General features: G+C 40.5%; 2 protein-coding genes across 3 annotated transcripts in view; one reads left to right on the top strand and one right to left on the bottom strand.

The window, feature by feature from the left end:
• The window catches only part of CDC73 (cell division cycle 73), a 101,017-nt gene that overhangs the window by 39,317 nt on the left and 39,061 nt on the right, over positions 1-22,639 (bottom strand). The window lies entirely within an intron of this gene.
• Positions 974-9,180, top strand: B3GALT2 (beta-1,3-galactosyltransferase 2). 2 transcript variants are annotated; one of them, XM_064427889.1, is made up of 2 exons: positions 974-1,561; positions 6,376-9,180. In XM_064427889.1, the coding sequence occupies exon 2, from the start codon at positions 6,508-6,510 to the stop codon at positions 7,774-7,776; it is 1,269 nt and encodes a 422-aa protein (XP_064283959.1). In that variant the 5' UTR covers positions 974-1,561; positions 6,376-6,507; the 3' UTR covers positions 7,777-9,180. The 2 variants fall into 2 exon arrangements, with proteins under 2 accessions (XP_064283959.1, XP_064283960.1); XM_064427890.1 differs by lacking the exon at positions 974-1,561 and adding an exon at positions 4,802-4,881.

The following is a 22,639-nucleotide window of genomic DNA, read 5'->3' as shown; positions in this document are numbered from 1 at the left end:
TCTAGTAAATTATCATATTATGCATCTAGAATAACAAAACACACTGACTGCCTTATTTCCCAGTAAGGGACATGCCTACCCCCAACACTACACATCAGACACACCAGGTAAGTCACAGTTTCTTTACTCCTTATCAAAAAAAGGTCTAAAGAACCAGTCATTAGCTTTTCAAAACTGAGTGGGCAAACACAGTGACTAATAAATGCCTGGGTAAGTATGCTGCTAGGTCTCTTTTTTCTCAGGTATTATGGTATTTTATTTATACAGTAAATAGGGTAAGATGCTTCAGCACAGAAGGGTCAGTCATTGAAAGGAGAGAAATTCAAGGAACACAAGTTTCATTAGGACCAAAAAGACAAATTTCATGACATAAGTATGTCTGTAACAGACAAAAGACATTTTAGGCTCATCAATAATTGAAATGAAGTGCCCCTGACTTAGCAATGCCAGAGCATAGCAGAAAGCTATTAACAGCAGAGAGGCAGCTTAACAGCATGTTCTTATAAATCAGTGTTGATCAGCCCAATTGAATAACCTCAGATAACAAAAAGCAGCTTTTAAAGAGTAAGCATGTGTAAAGGAAACAGGAGGAAAGGAAGGCACAGACCATTTGTACTCCAAGAGAGTCAAATGGGTTAAATCAAGCTTCAGCATTTAAATGCTTATAATTCCCTTGCACTGCAGAACAGCTTTTGGAATACGGGACTAGAACGTCTAGCATTAAAAATCTGCTAGAGAATCTAAGTTGCAGTGTCAAGGAAAAGTGAAAACAATCTGTAAAACCCCTTAATTTTTCACTTAACGATCATACAATTTTTATACAATTCACCTATCACTGTGCTTGAACTGAGTACGTATCATGTATCAAGTAAGAGCTAGAGCCTGTAAAGCTTCCTGTCTGCCTTTGGATTTAGTCAAAATGAATGCAAACAATCACGTGGGATTCAGCCAAGCAGTGACGTTAAATTCTGCTCTGTCAGAAGACAGCATCTGTCAAAGCCCACATTTAAACTGCTGCCTGCCTGTGCAGCAGCCGAAGAACTACGGCATGGATTTTATACACCACAATTCTGGGTTAAAACAACTCCAAACCATTTCTATTACTGCCTAGCAACAATGAAGGAAGGAGCAGAGGGAGATCCTATTACTGAAGACAACTGAGGCAGCAGGCGCTTGCACTCCCGGCTAACATTTGCAGCAGGAACATGGATCCTGAGGAGAGCAGAGCACAGCCCTGGATTGTCCGAGCTGCGAGGCGCCAGATGTGAGAGCCGGAGCGCAGCGGCTGCGAGCGCAGCCAGCCCCGCAGCAGCCACAGCTCCTGTCCTTTTGTCTGCAGCATGAACAAAAAGCCCCGAGCCAAGGACGCCGCCGGCCAGCGAGGAAGGTAACACGGACAGACAGATGGACAGAGCGGATCCCGGGCACGGCGGTGGCAGGAAGCAGGGCTGCCGCGGGATGTGCGCATGGTCGAGAGCATCTTTTTTTGCTGAAGTGATGGCGTGCCCAAACTATTTTCTGTGGGTATAATCCTGCACCATAAATGGCCTGACCAAGGAAGGTATGTCAAACCCTTGTGTGTGATATTCGTTCCCTTGTCTGTTACCTTTCCGACCATTAGAGATAATGATCGCTCCTCATTTGCAGAGCCCTGTGATAACAGTGGCTCAGAGCAGGGAGAAAGAATTCTAGCAGGTTTTGCTCTCCCCCAGCACAATGTCACTCCCTTACACTGACTAAATGCGGTGCTCTCAGCCTGCCAAGGCTGGTGTGGCTGGAGAGGGAGGATTAAAGGGATAATGGAGCTCCTGTAATGATTGCTTTTAACTGAGAAATTAAAAACTCAAACCCCTCCAATACAGAAAAACCAGTTAGAAATCCTCTCAAACTAGGTCAGAATTAATCCTTATCTGAAGTAATCTTAAAGCACGGCAAAATGGCCATAATGTGACATACCGGGAGCACCGAACCATCAAAACAGACCACACAGTCAAAAGACATTATCTTAGAAGTCCCCTCAGCCCTTTTTACACTTGCTTTTCTGCCCCCCAAACACAAGCAAAATGTCACAAGGGCACTACCAGCCAAGCATAAACTGGGAGCATGCAAAAGACTGGGCACGATTTAAACCATCAGCAGTGCAATCAGGCACCACGATTCACAAGTAACGTCAGGCTCCCTGACATCCCAAAAGGAAACCTTCAAACACTACACACTCAAAATGGTAAGCACGTAACTTATCTCCTGCCATCACTGCAATTTCTGTTTAATATGAAAACACTGACTGTTTAACTTGGATTGTAAAATGACATTCCATCTAATTGCCATCCGTTCCTATTTTTTGTTGAAATTTAAATACTTTGTCACTAGTGACAAAAGAAAAGGTGAATATTTGCAATACAAATTCAAGACCTAAATCTATAGCAATTCAATACACTACATAAAGAAAGTGCTTATCTGCAGAATCTTCCAATAAGCTATAATAAATCATTACATGTCAATATAAATGTGCTTTCTTTGCCCAAGGCAATGCCAACATGAAATAAAACAACTGCAGCTGGAAGGAGTTCACAAAACAAGGGATGCAGCATACATCAGACACCGGTTTCAAATCAGTTTTAAGACATTTAGAATATAAAGTCACTTGAGAGAACTTTTAAAACAACAACAAAAAATGTACCTTCAGGCAACACTCCAGGAGAAGCACACCTGGCTAATGTAAGACGTTGGTATCAGGCATTAAAAACCTGCACATCAAACCTTATCCCAAATACTGTTTTGTGCAGAAGATTAATGGAGCTCGTAAGGGAAGTCAGGCACATTAAATGAGGCCCAATATTCAACTGCTGTTCATCAGAATACAGACTCAGGCTGCCTTTTGAACTCTTCCCTCTAATTTAAGAGTTTGCCCACATAGCTAATCAAAATATGAAAATCCAAGACGTGTGAATAGGAAGTCGAATGCTTCAATTTTCAAAGCTGTAATTACAGAGCAGAACTGCAAGTACCAGGAACCAAAACACCAGCAGAGCACAGACCACAAATAAAAATTCAAGAGGCATTCACAGTTTATGTATTTGGCATTTGATAATGCATCAGTGACTGCAATGCTAGGTGCCAAAAATGAAGCAGCATTATCACAAATAATATCTCCAAAATGCAGTTACATGAAACAACACACTCCCCGAGGACAAGGTGAGTGTTCTAGAGACCCTCTGCTGTACTTAGGTTTTCTTATTGACTGTCAATAGTTGGTGCCTGTTCATAACCATTCTCTGAAATGGAATTTTAAGTATTTGGGCAAAAAAAAGTAATGCTCTAGCCCTAATTAAGTGAAAGAAAATAGTATTTTTACTATACAGTTAGATGGTGGGTTTAATATCTATTGACAGTTTTATACATTTTTCTTAAACAATACACCCTAGCATGTAGTATTTTTTTCAAAGGTGCCATTGTTGTTGCTGTATTTTCCATGCTTAACACCCCACTGTATATTTCGAAATGTTCTACACACAACTGCAAAGAAAATGAGCCCACGTTATTTGGTGTTTTTCAGTCAACAGCTCTATGAAGCTGAAATACAGATGTATTTCAGCTTCACAGATATGGGTGCTTCCCCTATTCATAAAATGCTGTTTTAAAGGGCAAACAGAGACAGATTTTCTAAGACACTCCTACCTTGAAAAATCAAGCAACTACATAAAAAAAAAATCAAGGAAATATGACTCTCTTAAAATATCTTCTGATTCTAGTTCTGTCCCTCACTGTAAAACTTATTTTCTAATGCATTATGTAAGCAGGCAGCCTAATAAAGCAAGGCTTTGGCCATCGCAAGTGCCTTTGTTGGGACATCAGAGCATCAGGGAAACAGCACCTGCAAACCGCTGTCAGCTCACACAAATATTTATGGAGCTTAACATCCTCACTTTTGCCTGTTGCCTTATGGAAGGAGGCGCTCATCAAAACACTGCCTCAGATTAAACAAAGATTAGTAGGGCAGTGCACTTTTTGCTGAAGTGTTCCCATCTAATGACTGTAGTTTTGTAAGGGGAACAATTCAGTGTGACAAAATTAATGTGAGTTCTAGCTGCTGCTCCACATTCGTGAAATTCTAGCTTTGATTTTCTCCCTAAACTGTGAATGCATGCAATGGAACAATAATTAATCAAACATTGCCACTGCTGCCCTCCAAACGAACAATGAACTGCCCTGAGATCTGGGCTATGCTTTGAAGCGACATTTCTGTTTGCTTTTACAGAGATGTTCCCAAATAGCTGAGCGTTCATCTGCAACTCACTGCACACAAACTAACAATTACGAGTTTTGAGGGCAAGCTTCTGTTTTTCCAGCAGGTGCAAATGGTCACAGGAACACGAGTCTCACACGTTTGGGGCTTATCTTCTTTTACATTCAAGTTAAAGCAGTATCAGCATGGAGTGTCAGGTTAATTCCTGAACCAGTTTAGACACAAGGGTTTATGATTTTTACAGAGACACCTGAGTCTCCGGCAAGGGGCACCAGCCCCGAATAGCTAAATAAGAAAATCAGAGATACTTTAAACGCATGGAAGCAGCCTGAGGGCCGGGCTCGGCCGCTCCCGGCCCGGGCTCGGCCGCTCCCGGCCCGGGCTCGGCCGCTCCCGGCCCGGGCTCGGCCGCTCCCGGCCCGGGCTCGGCCGCTCCCGGCCCGGGCTCGGCCGCTCCCGGCCCGGGCTCGGCCGCTCCCGGCCCGGGCTCGGCCGCTCCCGGAGGATCGCGGCGCGCGCGCCCTTCCCGCGTCACGCCGGGCGCGCAGCGTCGCCCCCTGGCGGGGGTCACGGGGCGCGGCGGGCCGTGAGGCCGCTCCCGCTCGCTCCGCAGGGTGATGGTAAAGATACGGGCAGTAAGTAAAATAAACATCAGGTGTACCCCTCTCCCCACCCTTCCGAAACACAAATTTTCCCTTTCGTGAACAGGGCAGACTCAATGTTGCATCACACACATACGGCTTAATACCCTATTATTCGATTGACATCTCATCTTAAGTGAGTCCCTTACAGTGTTAAACACTGTAATTTCCCATGTAACATATCACTTGGTTTTTAAATGCACAAATTAATCCAAATATTGGTTTAAGAAGATAGCGAAGCAATTAATAAATCGCATATTTCTATTAGAAACAGCATTTTTCTATGGACTCTTGTTCAGCTGTCATCCTTTTTTCCTATACAAGACCCTAGGGCCCAGGAATAAATTAGAGCAAATTGAAAATCACAAACGAATTGCTATTGTACAGTGAAAGTTCATTTACGAGATGATGTGATCAGCTTTTAATATGCAGCATCATGAAGCTGCCATATTGACTCTGCTGCTGAATATGAACAAAAATTTAAGAGAAAATGAAGCACAGACTACTTTGGCACTTTTTCCTACAGCTACAGCTGCTGGTCAGAATACTTGAAATTTCCAACTGCTATGTGCAGTACTTACACATACTTTTATAGAGGGGAAAAAACCCAACCCAGTATCATGATCATCAGATAGCTGGCCAGAAACTTAGTCCTGAGCAGTTTTATTTCCAGTTAACATGATCACTACCCAAGATCTCTGAAAATCAAGAGCTTGATTTTAATTCAGCTGCCTCCCAGGCTGGCCCCACAGCCCAGTGTTCCACTCAATGTTTTCCTCCAGTGCAGAGTAGGAGGTGAAAGGTGCCTGAGAAGTGACCAGGAGCGTTGTCCTGCACTAGCATCTGAGGGCTGTGCAGTGAGCTTACTGGACCCTGAAAATGAATTTTGACAGGTGCATCTTCTCGCTGACCTTGCTGGCACAGTGGGGCCAGCGGAGACGCGCCAGGCAGTGTCCTGTGACTAACAGAGCTCTGCCATCGCCAGCCCCGCGCCGTCTGTCCCACCACCAGGCACGGCCGTCTGCAGAAAGGGCTCTGAGACTGTGAGCCATCCCAGCCTCTGCATGTCAAATCAATTTTAATTAATGCCATTAAACCTTCCATCTGCCAGCAAGGCTTTCTCATTCAGTCCTTCTCAAACACTCTACAAAGATTTCACAGCCATGGATGTGAAGCTATTTACATCTACTTCACACTTTTTGCTGCTAACATGATCCATTTTTTTTGCCTCTTTATCTTTGGTATCCAGGATGTTTGTCGAAACTTTACCAGGCAAAAAAGCATTTTTAAAAGCCAACAAATCAAGTTAAAACATAAAACAAGGTTGGCTTTTAGCCTAAGTCAAATCTTATTTCCATTGACATGGGCTGTTCTTTGAAAAAGTAAATTTAACTCAATTCTATGTTTATATCTAGTTTCTACTTGTAACTGTTTATATTACGAGTCTGTAAAATGAAAGATTTCTGATTTTTTTTTAATTCTTTGCAGAGTGAGCCATTTGCAGACGATTGCTCAACTCAAAGGAAAATGAATACCAAAGAATAGCAGTGGATTCTAAAGCAATTGGAAAAGCCTTTTCCTTGAGCACTGTCTCATACCCCATCACTGGATCCTTACAACATGCTTCAGTGGAGAAGACGACACTGCTGCTTGGCAAAGATGACCTGGAATACCAAAAGGTCTCTGTTTCGCACCCATCTCATCGGCCTGGTCTCTCTGGTGTTTCTTTTTGCCATGTTTCTGTTCTTTAACCATCACGACTGGCTGCCAGGCAAGGCTGGATTCAGAGAAAGCCCCATGTCTTACACCATACGAGGATTTAGATCTACAAAAAGCGAGACCAACCACAGCTCTCTGAGGAGCGTGTGGAGAGACGCTGTGCCTCAGACACTCAGGCCTCAGACAGTCACCAACCCCAACAACACGGATCTGTCCCCGCAGGGAGTAACCGGTCTGGAAAACACCCTCAGTGCCAACGGAAGTATTTACAACGAGAAAGGCACCGGGCACCCAACTTCCTATCATTTCAGATACGTCATCAACGAGCCTGCCAAGTGCCAGGAAAAAACCCCTTTTCTAATACTGCTCATAGCTGCAGAGCCAGGCCAGGTGGAGGCCAGACAAGCGATTCGACAGACCTGGGGCAACGAGAGCCTGACGCCTGGCATCCAAATTGTGCGGATCTTTTTGTTGGGCTTAAGCACCAAGGTAGATGGATACCTCCAGAGAACCATCCTTGAGGAAAGCAGACAGTACCACGACATCATTCAACAAGAATACTTCGACACCTACTATAATTTAACTATAAAAACTCTGATGGGAATGAACTGGGTTGCAACCTACTGTCCACATGTTCCGTATGTTATGAAAACTGATAGTGATATGTTTGTCAATACTGAATATTTAATACACAAGCTTCTGAAACCAGAACTTCCTCCGAGGCACAAGTATTTTACAGGTTATTTAATGAGAGGTTATGCACCTAACAGGAACAAGGATAGCAAGTGGTATATGCCACCCGATTTGTATCCAAGTGAACGTTACCCTGTATTCTGCTCTGGAACTGGTTATGTTTTTTCTGGAGACTTAGCAGAAAAAATCTTTAAGGTCTCCTTAAGCATCAGACGTTTACACTTAGAGGACGTGTACGTGGGGATCTGTCTCGCCAAGCTGCGGATTGACCCCATGCCCCCACCCAACGAGTTTGTCTTCAACCACTGGCGAGTTTCTTACTCCAGCTGTAAATACAGCCACCTAATTACCTCCCATCAGTTCCAACCCAGCGAACTGATCAAATACTGGAACCACTTACAGCAGAACAAGCACAACGCCTGCGCCAACGCGGCCAAAGACAAGGCCGGCAGGTACCGCCACCGCAGGCTGCACTGAGGGCCGCGAGCGCCCGGCCCCGCGGCACGTGTACATACACAGCATGGACAGGCAACACCCAGCAGCCCCAGCCCAGCACACAGTGCAGGAGGGAAATTATTTTTTTAAGTTAAAAAAAAAAATTATAGCTCTTGAGTACGGTGAAATTATAACCAAAAGGTTTTCCCGGCGAATTCGAGGTTAAGGAAAAGAAATGACAAGGTGGTATATAAGGATTTCTGTGTTAACATGCAATAATAAGCATGCACACTTTGGTGGTACAATTGCTGATTGATGTGCCAGTAAAATATAATTGAGCATATTTTCCACACTAAGATTTTTATTTTAAGGAGTGCATTCATAGCTCTAGTTCTCTTCCATGTAATTTCTTATTGTCCAGAACTGCTATAAAATGAAAAATTAAGAACTAAGGAATTGCACAAAGGGCAGATCAGTTTTACCTTCAAATGCCACATGAGAATTATTATACACTAATGTACCACACATTTAGCAATGTCACAATGTAGTAAAACACTACCAATAAATTCTGAAGCACTAAGAATGTACTCCCTTGAAGTAGGTCCAGTTTTCACAAGTTTGCTTATTTGGTCTGGAAGGAGAGATAAATGAAATCAAAGTTGCAAAGTTGCTTTGATGATTCTGAAGAATCATCTTCGGAAATTCAAGTGGTGTTCTAGATGCAACTTTCAGTTCACAAAGAGCTGACTGAGTTACTTCATTCTCTACAAGTCACAGGGCAAGCTCCTAAGATCTGGTGCCATTCCACTTGGAACCTTCATGCAAATTCATTGGATCTGATATTAATTTCCCTACATAACTTCAAGGTAACTCAAAGGCTGATGAGAAATGTAAAACACAAGTTCCAGTCTTGCACCGATCTTGACAAAATTTCATTTTTTGCAAAGAGGGAGAAAAAGTAATCAAATGTGTTGTTTTGCTCTTTCCTGTCTGACAGAAAGCAAGAGTCAGCCAAGTGAAAGCACATCTGCTGGAGAAAATTAAGCCCCACACCTGAGTTTATAGATGGGGAAAACTAGGTCACAATAAGATTGAGAGTTCCAGCCAGCAATATGGGCAGGAACAAAACCCAAGCAATTTAAAGTCACAACACGTACCACTGAAAATAAATTGTGAGAAGTGGGTTAAATCTATTTACAGGTTTGCAGTTTTCTAACAAACAGAACTTTTAAAACTTATTTTCCAACTGTTACAGCAGAGTTGTATCAAATTCAGGTTATTACTGCTTGTCACAGTGCCAGGGTAAGCAATACCCACCTCTGATCATCAGCAAATGATCAAACTGCAATTAGTTTTCTGTTTGACTGGGACTTATTAATTGGAGAAAATACAAATATTTGATGTACTTTTATTATTTAATAAAATTGATTATATTTATGGTCTTAAGATTTTACTTTTTCTGGGAAAGCTGCTCAGGAAGAAAGTAATGCTAAAGTGAGAAATTTCTAGGTTTTTCTAGTGTTCCCTAGTCCTTGAAGCCTGGTTTTCGTGCACAGTACAGAGATTAAAGCAGAGTTTTCTCCTTTTAATGAGAAGACAAATCATATTACTGACCATTCTCAGCAGCTCTTGGGCTGTCTGTCTGCAGCAACTCTCACATGTCAACAGACTGCAAGGCACTGGATGCACCTCTGAAGCAATTCCAGCAGGTGCTCTGGAAGGTGGAGATGGGAATTTGCTCGACACCATTTTTTTGCTGATCTTCCACTAAATCTTTTCCTCTGTTGTATTTGGGGTGTGCTAATTGTACATTTCTCCATTTCCAACACACCTCAGATCATATAAATATCTGGTTTTGGGCAAAGCAAATACCTGTAAAGTAGTAACTCTCTTCTGCAGAGATTTCTGCACTCCACTGAGTTTACATGATGCCTGTTGGCTATCACGTGAGAGAAGCTGCCCTGGACAGAAGTTTTGGGAGAGTGCTTTCAGCCCCCAGTGCAGTTCTCCCCACTCCAAGCACTGCTCGCTCCCAGCTGGCACAGGCCACAGCTGGCATGCAGCTGAAGGCACCTGGTGGAGGTCTCTGCAGGCAGGCTCTACCCTGCAGTGCCAGCTCTGGACCCCAGAGCCAGTGTGGGAAGCCAGCTGCTGCAGGGGACTGAGCTGTGGAAGATGGCCAATGCCATAAGTGGCCCCTCCCCAGGCAGTGCTGGCCAAGGACACAATCCAGCCTCCTGGAGAGGACTTCAGCCCTGCTCCCAGGCCTTGGCACTTCCCAGCTCCACTGTGATGTACTTGATTTTACCAATTCTGGCTAGTCCTAAATGCTCTTTGGCTCCTGGGTGCAGTCCAAGGGGTTAATACTAAACCTTAAACAGTTTGGCACTGGAATCACCAAGTTTGGCAGCCAAGGCACCTCTTGGGTGCGGGGCTTTGGAGCTCCCACACGGTGTTGATCTGCCCAGGCTTGGCAGAACCACAGCACAGTGCCCGTGAGTTCAGCATACCAAACCTCCTGCTACCTACAGCACTAGTGAGGAGCACCAGAATGCTAAATTAAAAGCCATTCTTAATGCCCTTTTAGGGCTCGACGTGTTTTTTTCAATTTGTATTAATGTTTGGGTGTAAGTTGAAACTCCTTTATAAACATACTTGAATCCTGATCAAGATGGTCAAAGGCTACTAAAAACATTTGCATCCAAGTACTGTTTTCATACAGAGTTTGTTGCAAAGCTTTCAGAAACAAAAGGGAATCATTTTGTATGATGAAATATGCAATTACGGAATGAACGCTCTACATTCTTTTCTCTGAATGTTTTACTGTTTTCTAGCTTGTGTTTAAGCTATTTGCTCACTCTACTAGAATATAAAAACAGTTCATGTAAAAAATAGTGCAATAATTAATTATATCATTAAAAGCTTGGACAAGTTCTCTCACTTCCTTTCCCCATACAGCAAGAAAAAAAAGCATTTTTCATTAGCAATAGCATACAAACTTGTAGCTAAAAACATGTCTGCAATGCAGTAAAGGATATAACTATTCATAGAATACAGAAGTACAAGAGTTTATATAATACTTGCTTTAAATGTTTTTACTTCTCTGTATGTCTGCTTCAGGTTGAAAACAAATATAAAAAGTCATAATGGCGCAAAAGTTATGATGGCAGAAAAAAAATCATGACATCATCAGCACCATTATTATGGCAAAGAAAAATCTTAGAAAAGCTGGCCTGGTAACAAGAACCAGAAATTGGAATTCCATCACTTCCCCATATTTGAAATTATAGGATTTTTATATGAAATTATATTATTTCAGCTTAATAAAGGTTTACACATTGATACTATAGGACCAAAATGAAGTTCCACCAAAAAAAAGTTGTTATTGAACAACAGAACTGTTCCTTTTACATCTCCAATTAAATCAGTGGTATGAGATATTTGCACATCCCACACCAGTAGAATTAGGAATGCAAAATGTGCAACTACAGGTTTTGATGTAGTAAAAGTGATCCCATCCCCAGTCACTGAGATATCTTTCATGGGTGAAGTTTGCAATCGTTCTAAATTTTCAAAATTACATGTCAAGGTACTTCCAAGCATCAGTGGTTGTTCTGAGAGAAAATTCACTGCCCACTAAGATCTTCACTTAAATTTATAAACTTAAATTATGGGATGGCAGTGATCTAGAAGAGATGAGACAGACTGCTTTTCAGGTTAACCTTACTAGAACAGCAATTTAGAATCTGCTTTTCTTTGCAGTGCAGTAATATTAAACGTGTCAGTCCTCATTTACAAAATATTTTCAGAATATATCAACATGTTAAGACATGCATTAACTGTCTCCAAGCCCAGGCTAAATCAGGCACTAGAGGGGAGGGAAGCACCTAAAGGCCATTACTGCAGACTGCCTCCCCCTTCCCACTTATTTTCCTGATATGTTAACACAGTCCCTAATCACACATCAATCTAAAATACCTACATAATCCCACAGGGCAAGAAAACCTTTTCCCTTGAATGAATTCTCATTGCAATGCATGGAAACTTCCAAGGAGGAAATGAAAGGGAGAGGGAAGATGCTAATATAGGAGCTACTACTCCTTCCATTTGTGCTTTTGGAAAGAACAGGCTTGTAACTAATTTGCAAAAACACCACTTGTTGTTGCCATATTTTCCCAGTTTTAGATGCTATTTCTCAATCCTTCTTTTGCTGTCAAATAGCACAAATAAGCAAATATTGGACAATCACTCAGTTACACTCTGTGAGAACTGCACCTCTCAATGAAAAGCGTGATTGTCCTTTTCATTTCAGATTGTCCCTCCAAAGCAGGATGTGACTCGGGGCACAGCATCACCCGCTTGCTGAGCACACGTTCTGGACATGGCACTGGCTGTTATTCCTACAGATCCCATCTCCAGCTCATCCAGCCCTGCCTCCCTTCCCCAGCCACTGCACGGGCAGCCCAAGGGAAGGAGGGAGGCAGGGAAGCTGCACGGCCAGCTCTGAAATGCTGCACTGTGCAAATGTAGGTCAGCAAGGACAGGACGTGGGCTCTGCTTCGTACCAAGAGTGAAGGCAAAGGCTTTCCAGGGCAGGAGGCTGGGGGAGGGCTCTGGAAAACAACTTCTTGTAGCAAGTCAGTGAAAAAAGGAGCTTGAATGTCAGAAAACGGAAGACTGAAACTAAAAATGCACAGCGGATAACACCACACAGGTTGGAAACACAGGGCAGGCTCAGTGGCAGGGAAGAGTGTTACAAAAGTGAGGCCAAATGAGAGAGCAGGATCTGGAATTCTAGTCATAAATGTTCACACTTCTGCACTTACAGAAGATTTACATAGGAGGTAGATCCATTCTTCTAACAAAATGTTTAGTTTGTGACTGCAGCACATGTGTTTTATTAAAGCCCAGACCAAATTCCAAGTCATGACACCATGGCATGAACAGCCGATCAGTAACTCCACAGAGGGTCTTTTACGCACACTATGCAAGCAAACCAAGAGTAAATCAAATTGGATCACTTGTGCTTAGGATTTGTATTTCATCTTCACACAAAGAGTTAAATTCAGCCTTCATTTGTTCCAGCTCAAAAGAAACAGAGCCTGGTACAATATGGTACCTTCCTTTCACAGTTAAAAGACTGCAAAGGAATTTAACTGAATATGGGATGTGGATGAACATTACCACGTTGCTTTTCTGATATTACCATGGCAACAGCTACAAGAGCTCTCCTAAGCATTTAAATCTGACAGTTTTCCTGATAACACTAACTGAATGATAGTAATGATGCATTTTGGTTCATGAGCTAACTGCTCTATAACCACAGGGTACAAACCATTCCCTTCACTTTTCTCAGGACTGTGCTTTTGGTCAAAATGTTCTGACCAAGACAGTAACCTTGAATTACCACTCAAAAAAAAAAAAAAAAAGTCCCTCTAGCTCAGGGAGTACTCATGGCTTAAAGCTTTATGTCCTCTCAAAGGTCTCCATTGAATGGACTTGTGCAGTGTCCAGGGTGGAGAAGTCAAGGCTGCTGAAATCTTTGATGGGATTTTTCTCAAAGGGCTTTCATTAGCCTGGGAAGGCTGGAGGAAAAAACCCACTCTCTGAAGGGTGCAGTGAATTGGTGCTGACCTTCAAGATGTCATTTGCTCAAGAAAAGAGGAGGAGGAAAAAAGTGGTGTTTTTATACAATCTTGATCAGTTTGTAACCACTACACACTTTTTTAAATAACAAAACCCTGCAAGCTGTTCTACCTCAGTGAAGGGCAAAGGGCACTGAGGAATACACAGTGTGCTCTGAGGACAAGGGCATCACAGCAACGCCTCCACCTCCTATTAGCCCATTTAGCTTCAGCTAATAATAAGTGGCATTTCAACTGTTTAATAGGAATATTCTGTGAACCACTCACTCTGATCCTCCAGATGCTCAGTGTGGGCATAATGGAGAAGTCTCTCTTTCTTTACCTCATTAAAAAGTGAAGTGTGTGAAACATGTTTGTCATCCTAACATTTCAAGGATACCAGCTTTGATAATGCCTTGCAATATATTCAACTAAAAGAGATTAAGATACTGAAAACAGTGTGAAATCTTTAAAAATTTCCCAAGATGACAAGGATTCATATTTCAGAAGAAAAAGTCATGCTTGCAAGGATCTAAGAGAGAAATCTTTTCAACACAAAAAAAGTCCTCAGAAGGTAAAGTATTCCCAGTTCTTTTGCTGTTAACACTTTTTAAAGTTTTATACTAAATTAAAATTTAAAAACATCCATGCCATCCTAAAACCACCAAATCCCTCCACAGTCTTGAAAAACCACAACCCCACCACATCTTTTCTTCTGGAAAGGCCAAGTGTTCCCACATCTCCATCAGGCTCAAAGTTTATAACGAGAAAAACCAACTGCCACAAGAAATCCTTTGTTAAATAAAATACCAGACAAGACACCGAAGGAAACCAAAACCTTCCTCGCTGCCTTTCCTAAATATTTAACATACCCTGCATTTAAACAAGCTGAGGTCTAAGAACTATTTTGAGAATAAGAATAACCTACAATCTTGCAGGTTTCATTCAGGATTTGTGTCACTGTCATCACTTTCAAAAGAAGCATCAATTTACGTCACATTTTAAACCCGTACAGGTTGATACAGGATGACAAAACAAAAAAAGAAACACTGGTACGTACCATCTGTGACTCAGTCAAAAATTTAGTGCTGCTACTTAATGCAAATGCCAGTCCTTTTATAGGCATTCTTCCAAAGTCCACCTAGACATTGATTTTTGCTGCCATAAAAATTCAACTTAATTATCCAGCCTTCTGAATGAAGAGTACCAATTTCCCATTGTATCATCTTTAACTAATCTAAAATATTGTATTTTATTGACTGGTTTTTAGTGCAGAAAAGGATAACATTTTTATGTCCCAAAAATGTAAAGAAATGAAACAATTCAGAGGTACTCTTAATGTTAGTCAAGACTCTAAAATAAAAGTAAATAACTCACACATACCTGAGGGAACAACCACCATCTCTATTGCTCAAAAAGCAGATTACAAAGCTTATGCTGTACCCACAGTGAGGTATATCAAAGGGAAAAAGCAAAAAACAACCAAAAAACAGCAAACCCCCAGAAATCACATTGCTCATATATAGATGTATCTTAAACAGTATTTTCAATAATACCTCTAATTGATGGCATGACAAAATTCTGTCTTCCAAATCTGAAATGATTTTTAAAACCTGATGCAGCAGTTTGCTTTTATTATTTGATCAAATTTTGCATGATTTAACTGTTTTGGAAGTTATCCACATTAACTGAAAAACTAATCTTTTCACTGAATTCTCAAAATGGTTGAAAAAATTAGGGCAAGGATGATAGATAATCACAATTCTTTTACTTTACAAAAAGTAAATTTTTTTCAGAGTTAAAAGCCATAGTCACTACTTCCTACTACCCAGCTGTGAATGATCCCCTTTTAAAAAAGCAGGCAAATCTGTTTGCTACATCCATCAAAGGTATGGGGTTTTTTCTAACCAAATTTCAGTTGAGAAATGGATGCTGCAAACAACTTCAGATATCCAACTTTCATTAATGTTAATAAAGGAATGACAGGCCTGAGACAATAATTTGGAGGCACTAAGCCTGAATGAAATATAATGCTGTCCTAGTCATTAAGAAGTGCACTGCCTGGATCCCTCAAACATTGTAGGGTTTTGTTTTTTTTCTCTTCCACCATATCCATATCTTCTACTAATAGAAGTTAAGCTGTTTGAATGATTTATTACCCAAATTTCATGCTAGCAGAGCAGAATGGAAAAACTAGAATAAACAGCACAATGACATTTCTTCGCTACCCATCCTCTTATTCATTAAAAAAAATTTACACCCATGAGCACACATCACACATTCCATAAATGGAGAGTTTTATGAAACACTACTTTGGTTTTGCCTGCAAGTCCTCTTATGACAACCAGCCAAGTATTAATGTTTTACCTCTCCCAATTCTGTAAGAAAAAAAATAACTATGAATTTTGTAAATTTTTTCATTGTAAAATAGTTTACATGGAATAGAGTGATTTTTTTTCCCCCATTTCTTATCACAACATTCTCCTGGACTTATGACTATTAGCAGCTGAAGCACTATAATAGTCCTCTAATTCATCAGACCCTGATTTGCTCACAGAACAGATAAATCATAGCATGTTCATGACAAAACAGATGCTCAGGAGCATTAAGTGTTGTTTCTTTCTTCTCACAACAATGGCATTGCAGCAAGCAGTCCATGCTGACAGATCCTGGCCAGGACACAGCAAAGTCCTGCTCCAGTTCCAAGCGCAGCCATTTCAGCACACACAACCAGAATCCAGTTGAAATGTAACAAACTGCAGTTGGACAATGCCCACACTCTGAAAGGATGGACACTTCTCCCTCAGCTTGTCTGGGCAACCTGTTCCAGTGCCCCACCACCCTCACAGGGAAGAATTTCTTCCTGACATTCAATTGAAATCTAAATCTCCCCTTTTAGTTTATTTAAACTGTTCTTCCTTGCCCTATCACTGCGTGCCCTTGTCAAAAGGCATTCTCCCTCTTTTCTACAAACCCTCTTTGAGGAATTCTGCAGTGGGGTCTCCCCAGAGCCTTCTCTTCTCAGCCTGTCCTGGAGCAGAGGAGCTTCCCAGCATTCACATGGCTCTTCACACTCTTCATCATGCTCACTTGTGTAACCCAAGGTGCTGGACAACTTCCTTTTTTTTTTTTTTATGACACTTTAAGACTTGGGCAAAAATAGCTTTACATATTTGCTGAACATATTTCACACTGGCTTTGTCAGTTACTTGAAGTGAAAAATGATGACAATGAGATGTGTTGCCATAGAAAAAAAAAAAAAGGAAAAAAAAAAGGCTGCCTCCCACCACAGCCAACAAAAATATTTGGCATTTCATTTGTTTCAGTGGCCAATACAGATAAGAATGTGTTTGTCCCTGGATTTTGGGAAGTCAGAAAAAAAAGAGAATTATTTTTCCAATTGCCAATAAAGCTTTCTCTTCTTGCTGTCCTATTTCTCTTTTACAACTACCTCTTCACAGCTAGAGGTTTTCTCAAGTTATCAGATATGCTGTAACCCACTAGAAGTGAGTCTTTGCAAGATGCAGGATGAAAAACGAAGCATTTTCTGTACAAACCCCATAACAATCTCCCTCCTCACCCCAACACCTCAAAAACACATTAAACATTCACTCCCAGAGAAATTTCTAACTAGTCTTTCTAAACAAGTGAACACTAACTCCCTAAAAACCAATGACTCCCAGAGATGACACTAACCTGTCTCTTTCTAATAAATACCAAACTACAGTTTCTGAATTTTCTACAGAACATTTTCAAAGCTTACTAATAAGATTTAGTCCTTTAGAGAATTTTTCATATATTGCAGACCAACTCTACTTAACAGTGGCATCAGATGATATTAGACCAAATCAAAATTACTTGTAAATTACTAATAAAACCTAAATATAAATAAATGTTGATTAGGACCTGTTACTATTAATACTCCCTCCCTGAACAGTTGGTAAAATTTAGCCAACAAGTCACAGAAATATTACCCAAGTTTCCCTATCTACTGAAAAATATAAGGACAGAAGACAGAAATTCACCTAGAGAGATTCAGCTATAGGGATGTTGTAATCTAGGACTGTACCATCCTCCACACATGCAGAATGGGAGCAGAAATTATCAGTACATTTTTTTCTGCTGCTGCTAACTGCATTTAATGGAAAATATTTTTAAAAGCCGGTAGAAATCCTGCAGAATAATGGACAGTAATTACAAACTTTGTAAGTTGTGACACTTGAGTAAGTATTGCACAGTACATCTCTTTCTATTAAACAGGGAGATAAAAGATGCAAAACCCACAAACTCACACTTCAGGGGAAATACACAGGCAAGACAAGCACTTAAAAGAGAAAATATTCTGCCCTAAAGAGCTTATGTAAGTAAATAAGTGGACAAATTTTAAGTGGTAGGCTTCAATTCATCAGTTTAAGTACTGGAAATGAGTGTTTTTTCTTGTGTAATGACAATTGAAGTAAAGTGTGAAAGCACTGACTATGCCCAAAAATAAACAGCCTATTAAGCATCCACAGCAATTTAATTTCCTATTCCTTTCTCAACTTAAACACCCCAAACATAAAACTGAAAGCAAAACAAATTACCCTCGTGCTTGCCAACCAAAATAAAACCCAAAGTTAAAAATACCTTCACAATTTTTAACTCTATATACACACACAGATCAAGTGCATTATGAAAAGCTTAGAAGGTACTGGATGTACTGCTGGACGTCCAGGAGATCTAGAGGATCCTGAACTGTGCCTTGTGGAAAACATTCTGCAGGTTAGTTAATAAATGCTGGATAACCCAGCCATTAGTGCCTGCAGGGAAGAGCAGCAAGTGAATCTGATTTGTGGCCCTGGTGCAGATCAAATCTGTAATCCCATGGTGGCAGCACCAAGGACTGGCAGCCCAGCAAGCAGAGGAGCAGCAGTCATGTATGGCAGCCTGGGGAAGCTGCTCCCACGCTCAATGGCAGAACAAAGATCTGAAGGTTTATCAAGATTCAAGGAAAGGTGAGAAGTCAAAACGTATTAATTTAAATGCACTGAATTCCCATGGGAGTTTTCCAATGCAGAAGTAAATTGGCCTTCACTCACTGTAAACCAAGGAAATTAAACTACATACAGCTCAATAAATTAATTTTATTCCTAAAGACATCACCAGCCAATGGCAATTTAATGCATTATAACTTATGAATGTTGATGTTGAACACTTTGGTAATTTGCTTTAATTTGCTTGAGTGCCTTGATCTAGATATAGCCTTAAGGAATGCTTGTATATTGCCATTTTAGATTGCATCATCCATTGTATTAAGGAGAAAAGGTTATTTGTGAATGGCAGAACTATGAAGTACTTGCTTTAACAGGAAAACACAGACCATTATCGAAGGCTATTAGCTTCCTAATGACTCCCAGCCATGCTCAGGTGGCAACAGCTCCACCCTGCAAAATCCTGATGTGTTTCACTACAAATGAAATATTAATTAAGATTTTAACCCATTAAAACAAATTCGCTTTGGGGAGCTCAGGAGCTGCAACAGAGATCTGGGAGGAAGTTCCACAAGGTCTTCAAAGCCCTGAAGGGCACTGACTGACAGAGACACCAAGGCTACCAGGAAGAACCACGGTCATGTTTCAGACACAGGGAGGGCTTTTATCACCCCAAAGGTTTGCACAGATATTTTTTAATTGTATTTTGTGTGAGCACAAAGGCACCTCCAGAAACCTATTTATTTGTCACAAAATCCCTTCACAAGCCTGGAATCCAGGAGGATCCAGAGATGGGAAGGGAAGTAACTTGTCATTTAAAAATATTTAATAGCTCCCAGGTCAGCACCAGGCTGGAGCCACCACAGAGAGATGAGACTTCAGGGGTTGAGAATCAGTTCATTCCAAGGAGAGAATTCTGTGCATTCTGCTAGAAAGCACACAGGGTCCACCATGAGTTTCTCCTACCTGAGCTTGGTCATAAGGAGTAAGCCAGACTGCAGCCACAGCTTTATCAACAGGAAAGAAAAATACTAGAATATTAAGCAAAAGAACTGAAAACTAACTAAACTAAGTAAAATGAACTGAGATATAAATAATGTAGGAAAATTCTGAGTTTTAAATATTTAGAAGTGAAAAACAAAGACGTAAAAAGCAAATAAAATTCATAGTAACACCTAAATTTATCCTGAAGCATAACAGATTCACTACAAATCAGTGTTGGAGTAAATGAACTACTAATACATAAACCCAGAATACATCTTTCTTTTTCCATCAAGATAATGTCAAAGAGCACATGAAACGTATTACAGAGAGGTATAAATGCCTTTCTGCAATTTAACTAGAAGCAAAACATTGCCTCCCACCTCCATTATCTTCAGACTTGCCAAAGGAGCTCATGCTACTTCCTTCACCCCCGAGAAAATAAAACATCTGCCCACCCCATCAGCTTTTAATCTTCTTATGGACAGAATTAATTTAGCTTCCTTCTGAGGAATGTGATGGGAGAGAAAACTGGCCAAGCCTATTTGAGCCAAAGTCAGTCTTTTGTTTAAAGGAGAAAAAAGAAAAAGAGAGGGGAGGAAGGGGGAAAAATCATAAGCTGTGAGCACTCTTTAGTTATGCCACATTTATTAAGTACCAATAGATTTCTATGCATTTTACCATAGTTTAAATAGGACTTCACTAAAGAGACTCCACTTTACTGAACATATGGCAGAAACTCCCTGAAGCACACCAAAGATTAAATGTCAGGTTAATCAATCACTTCCATTTCACCTAGGAGATGCATCAGAAAAAGTTCCACTATTTCCTTAAAGGTATAATTGTTATTCATAACTGAAAACTTTCACAAATATTAGTATACTAATATAGGTAACATTATCCTAGTGCTTAATTTTAATCCATTCTGGATCTTAACCTGGAGGATATTGAGTATTTATTACCTTTTATATTCTATTTCTCTCAGCTCCACATAAAGGAGTAATAAAATAATAGTTGAAAATATTTTCTGTGTACTGCAAATTTCCACCTGTAAAATGTTCCCTGCATATGGATTACTGTTATGGTACTCATTCTTTAAAATTATCTAACAGCCACATTGGTGTTTGAAAGGATTACAATTCACAGTGTTTGGCATTACAAGCCACGTGCAGGCAGCTTTCCAGAGAAGAAAATAAAGGGACATTAAGAGTCTTGCTGAGCCCTGCCAGGGGAAGGAATATAAGAGACATATTGAATCTGTGGTTTTGTTGTGCAGTACAATACCACACATGCAAGCTACCCGTATTAAATATTTAGCTCACCTTAGGTGAGCAAGCTGCCTGATTAGGCACTTTCATTATTCTGAATGGGAACTGTAACAAACCAGCAAACGCAGTTTTCAAAAGATTTCAGCTATGAACAAGGAAGTTTATTTGCTTATTAAAACTTCACCTTTGAAATCTGAGCCAGCTATAAACCTACCCTTTAAAATCAGATGTAGCATTCAGGCAGCTCAGTCCCTTTAGATTTTAATTTCTAAGACAGCATTAAAATCCATTTAGGATTTTAATATGTATTTTACTACTTTAATCTGCATTTCACCTGCTGTTCATGTCCAGATATTTTTGGAAGCATTTTCTTGATATCATTTTCCAGACATCATTATATATGTGAAAGCTATTATAACAACAATTATTTGTTACAGCACACATCATCACCCTAAAACAGAATGGCTTTTATAGACCCAGATGAGGTAGCTGCATGTCTTCTGTATATTATAATATATTCTATGTATTATTAGCTACAAAATATTTGTCTTAAGTCATTATAAAGCCTTTCCATCCCCAGCTCTTTTGTTAGTTAGCAACATGATAAAACACAATTAATCAGGCAGGTTATCTGCTTTACTGATGACTGTATTCCATTTTTATTTCAGTTATATGTAAATCTGTTTGCCTGATTTACACCCAAGGTAAGTGGGAAATGGGGCTGATGGATATTGCTGCACAATAGCTGCACCCTCGAGTCTCCCATGCTAAAGCAAAAGCAGAGTTGTTTTTTTCCCCACCTCAGCAAACAGAGCTCTTCACAGTCTGCTTCAGTAACACTCCCTCCCTTCTCCCACAGTATGGTTCCCAACTACTTCCCAATTTCAATAAAACCTGGAGAAAAGTTATTGCCTTTGTCAACTTTTATGAAAATTGCTGGCCAGGGAAATTAAACCCTCGAATTACTGCTCCCAGGGAGTGAAAGGCAGGCAGTGCTTTCTCTGTGTCTCCTCAAACAGCAGCACAAGCCACCCAAAATCCCCCAGTGTAACTCAGCTGCTGCACCTCCCTCCAGGCCAAGGGAGGGCACGAGGAGACACCCCCCCTCACTTGAAGAAACCTAGAATTTTTTAACAATATTCTAAATTAAAAGTACTATGAATTTACAGCCAGTAGACTGACAGTTAACTGCAAGCAAACTTAACACATCACTACATCACTTTGCTTAGTCACACCAAGTTTTCCTTCGCACTTGAACTGAATTTTAAAAGCATATCTGTTGCTCATGCACAAAACTGACTCATATATCTTCATGGAGAGACAGAAAGGAAGAGATTTAAATTCCAAAAATACGTCCTGAGTTTCTTAAAGCAGCAAACCAGCGGAATAGTTGGACTTCCTCAACCTTAATGTGCCAAACGCAATGGAAATGTAAGATTAAATAAAAACATGCTTTGTTAATATTCATGTTGTATGAAGCCTAGCTAATAGTTTTATAGGTGTGAGAAACAAGTTAGTGGGAATTGGACTTTGCAAAGTATTATCTGAATTGCTATTATAATGTTGTTAATATTAAGATAATTTATGATATAAAGAGGTTAATGTTGTCACAATAGCCTAGTTGTGAAATTGGTTTTTGTGAGGACAGTACGGTTTGGTGTGCTGCAGTGTGGTTCATGAGTTTGCATTGGACAGACTGTTGCCAGCCAAACTTCTGAGCCACAGCCTCAAAAGGAGGAGACCTTCATCCAGTGGGGACCCTGACAGCACGAGTGCCATGGGGTGAGACTACGTAAAACCAAAACTAAATATGCATAAAGCTGAAGCAATATCCAGGGGATAAAAGGTGAAGGCACCATTTTGTGCAAGAGCCTCTGGTATTTTGCCACACGCCCAGCACTGTCCCTTTCAGTTTGCCAATTTTTTTTTTTGTTCTCAATAAAACTTCTATAACTCGTTCACACTTGGGGTCTGGGTCATTTATAACAATAGGCCATCTAATTAAATGATGTATTTGTAAAAAGCACAGTTGTTCTCAAAGTTATGTATAAATTTATTTCAA

This window comes from Passer domesticus, chromosome 7, assembly GCF_036417665.1.
Source record: "Passer domesticus isolate bPasDom1 chromosome 7, bPasDom1.hap1, whole genome shotgun sequence".
NCBI lineage: Eukaryota > Metazoa > Chordata > Aves > Passeriformes > Passeridae > Passer > Passer domesticus.
This window is presented reverse-complemented; position numbering and strand designations above follow the sequence as displayed.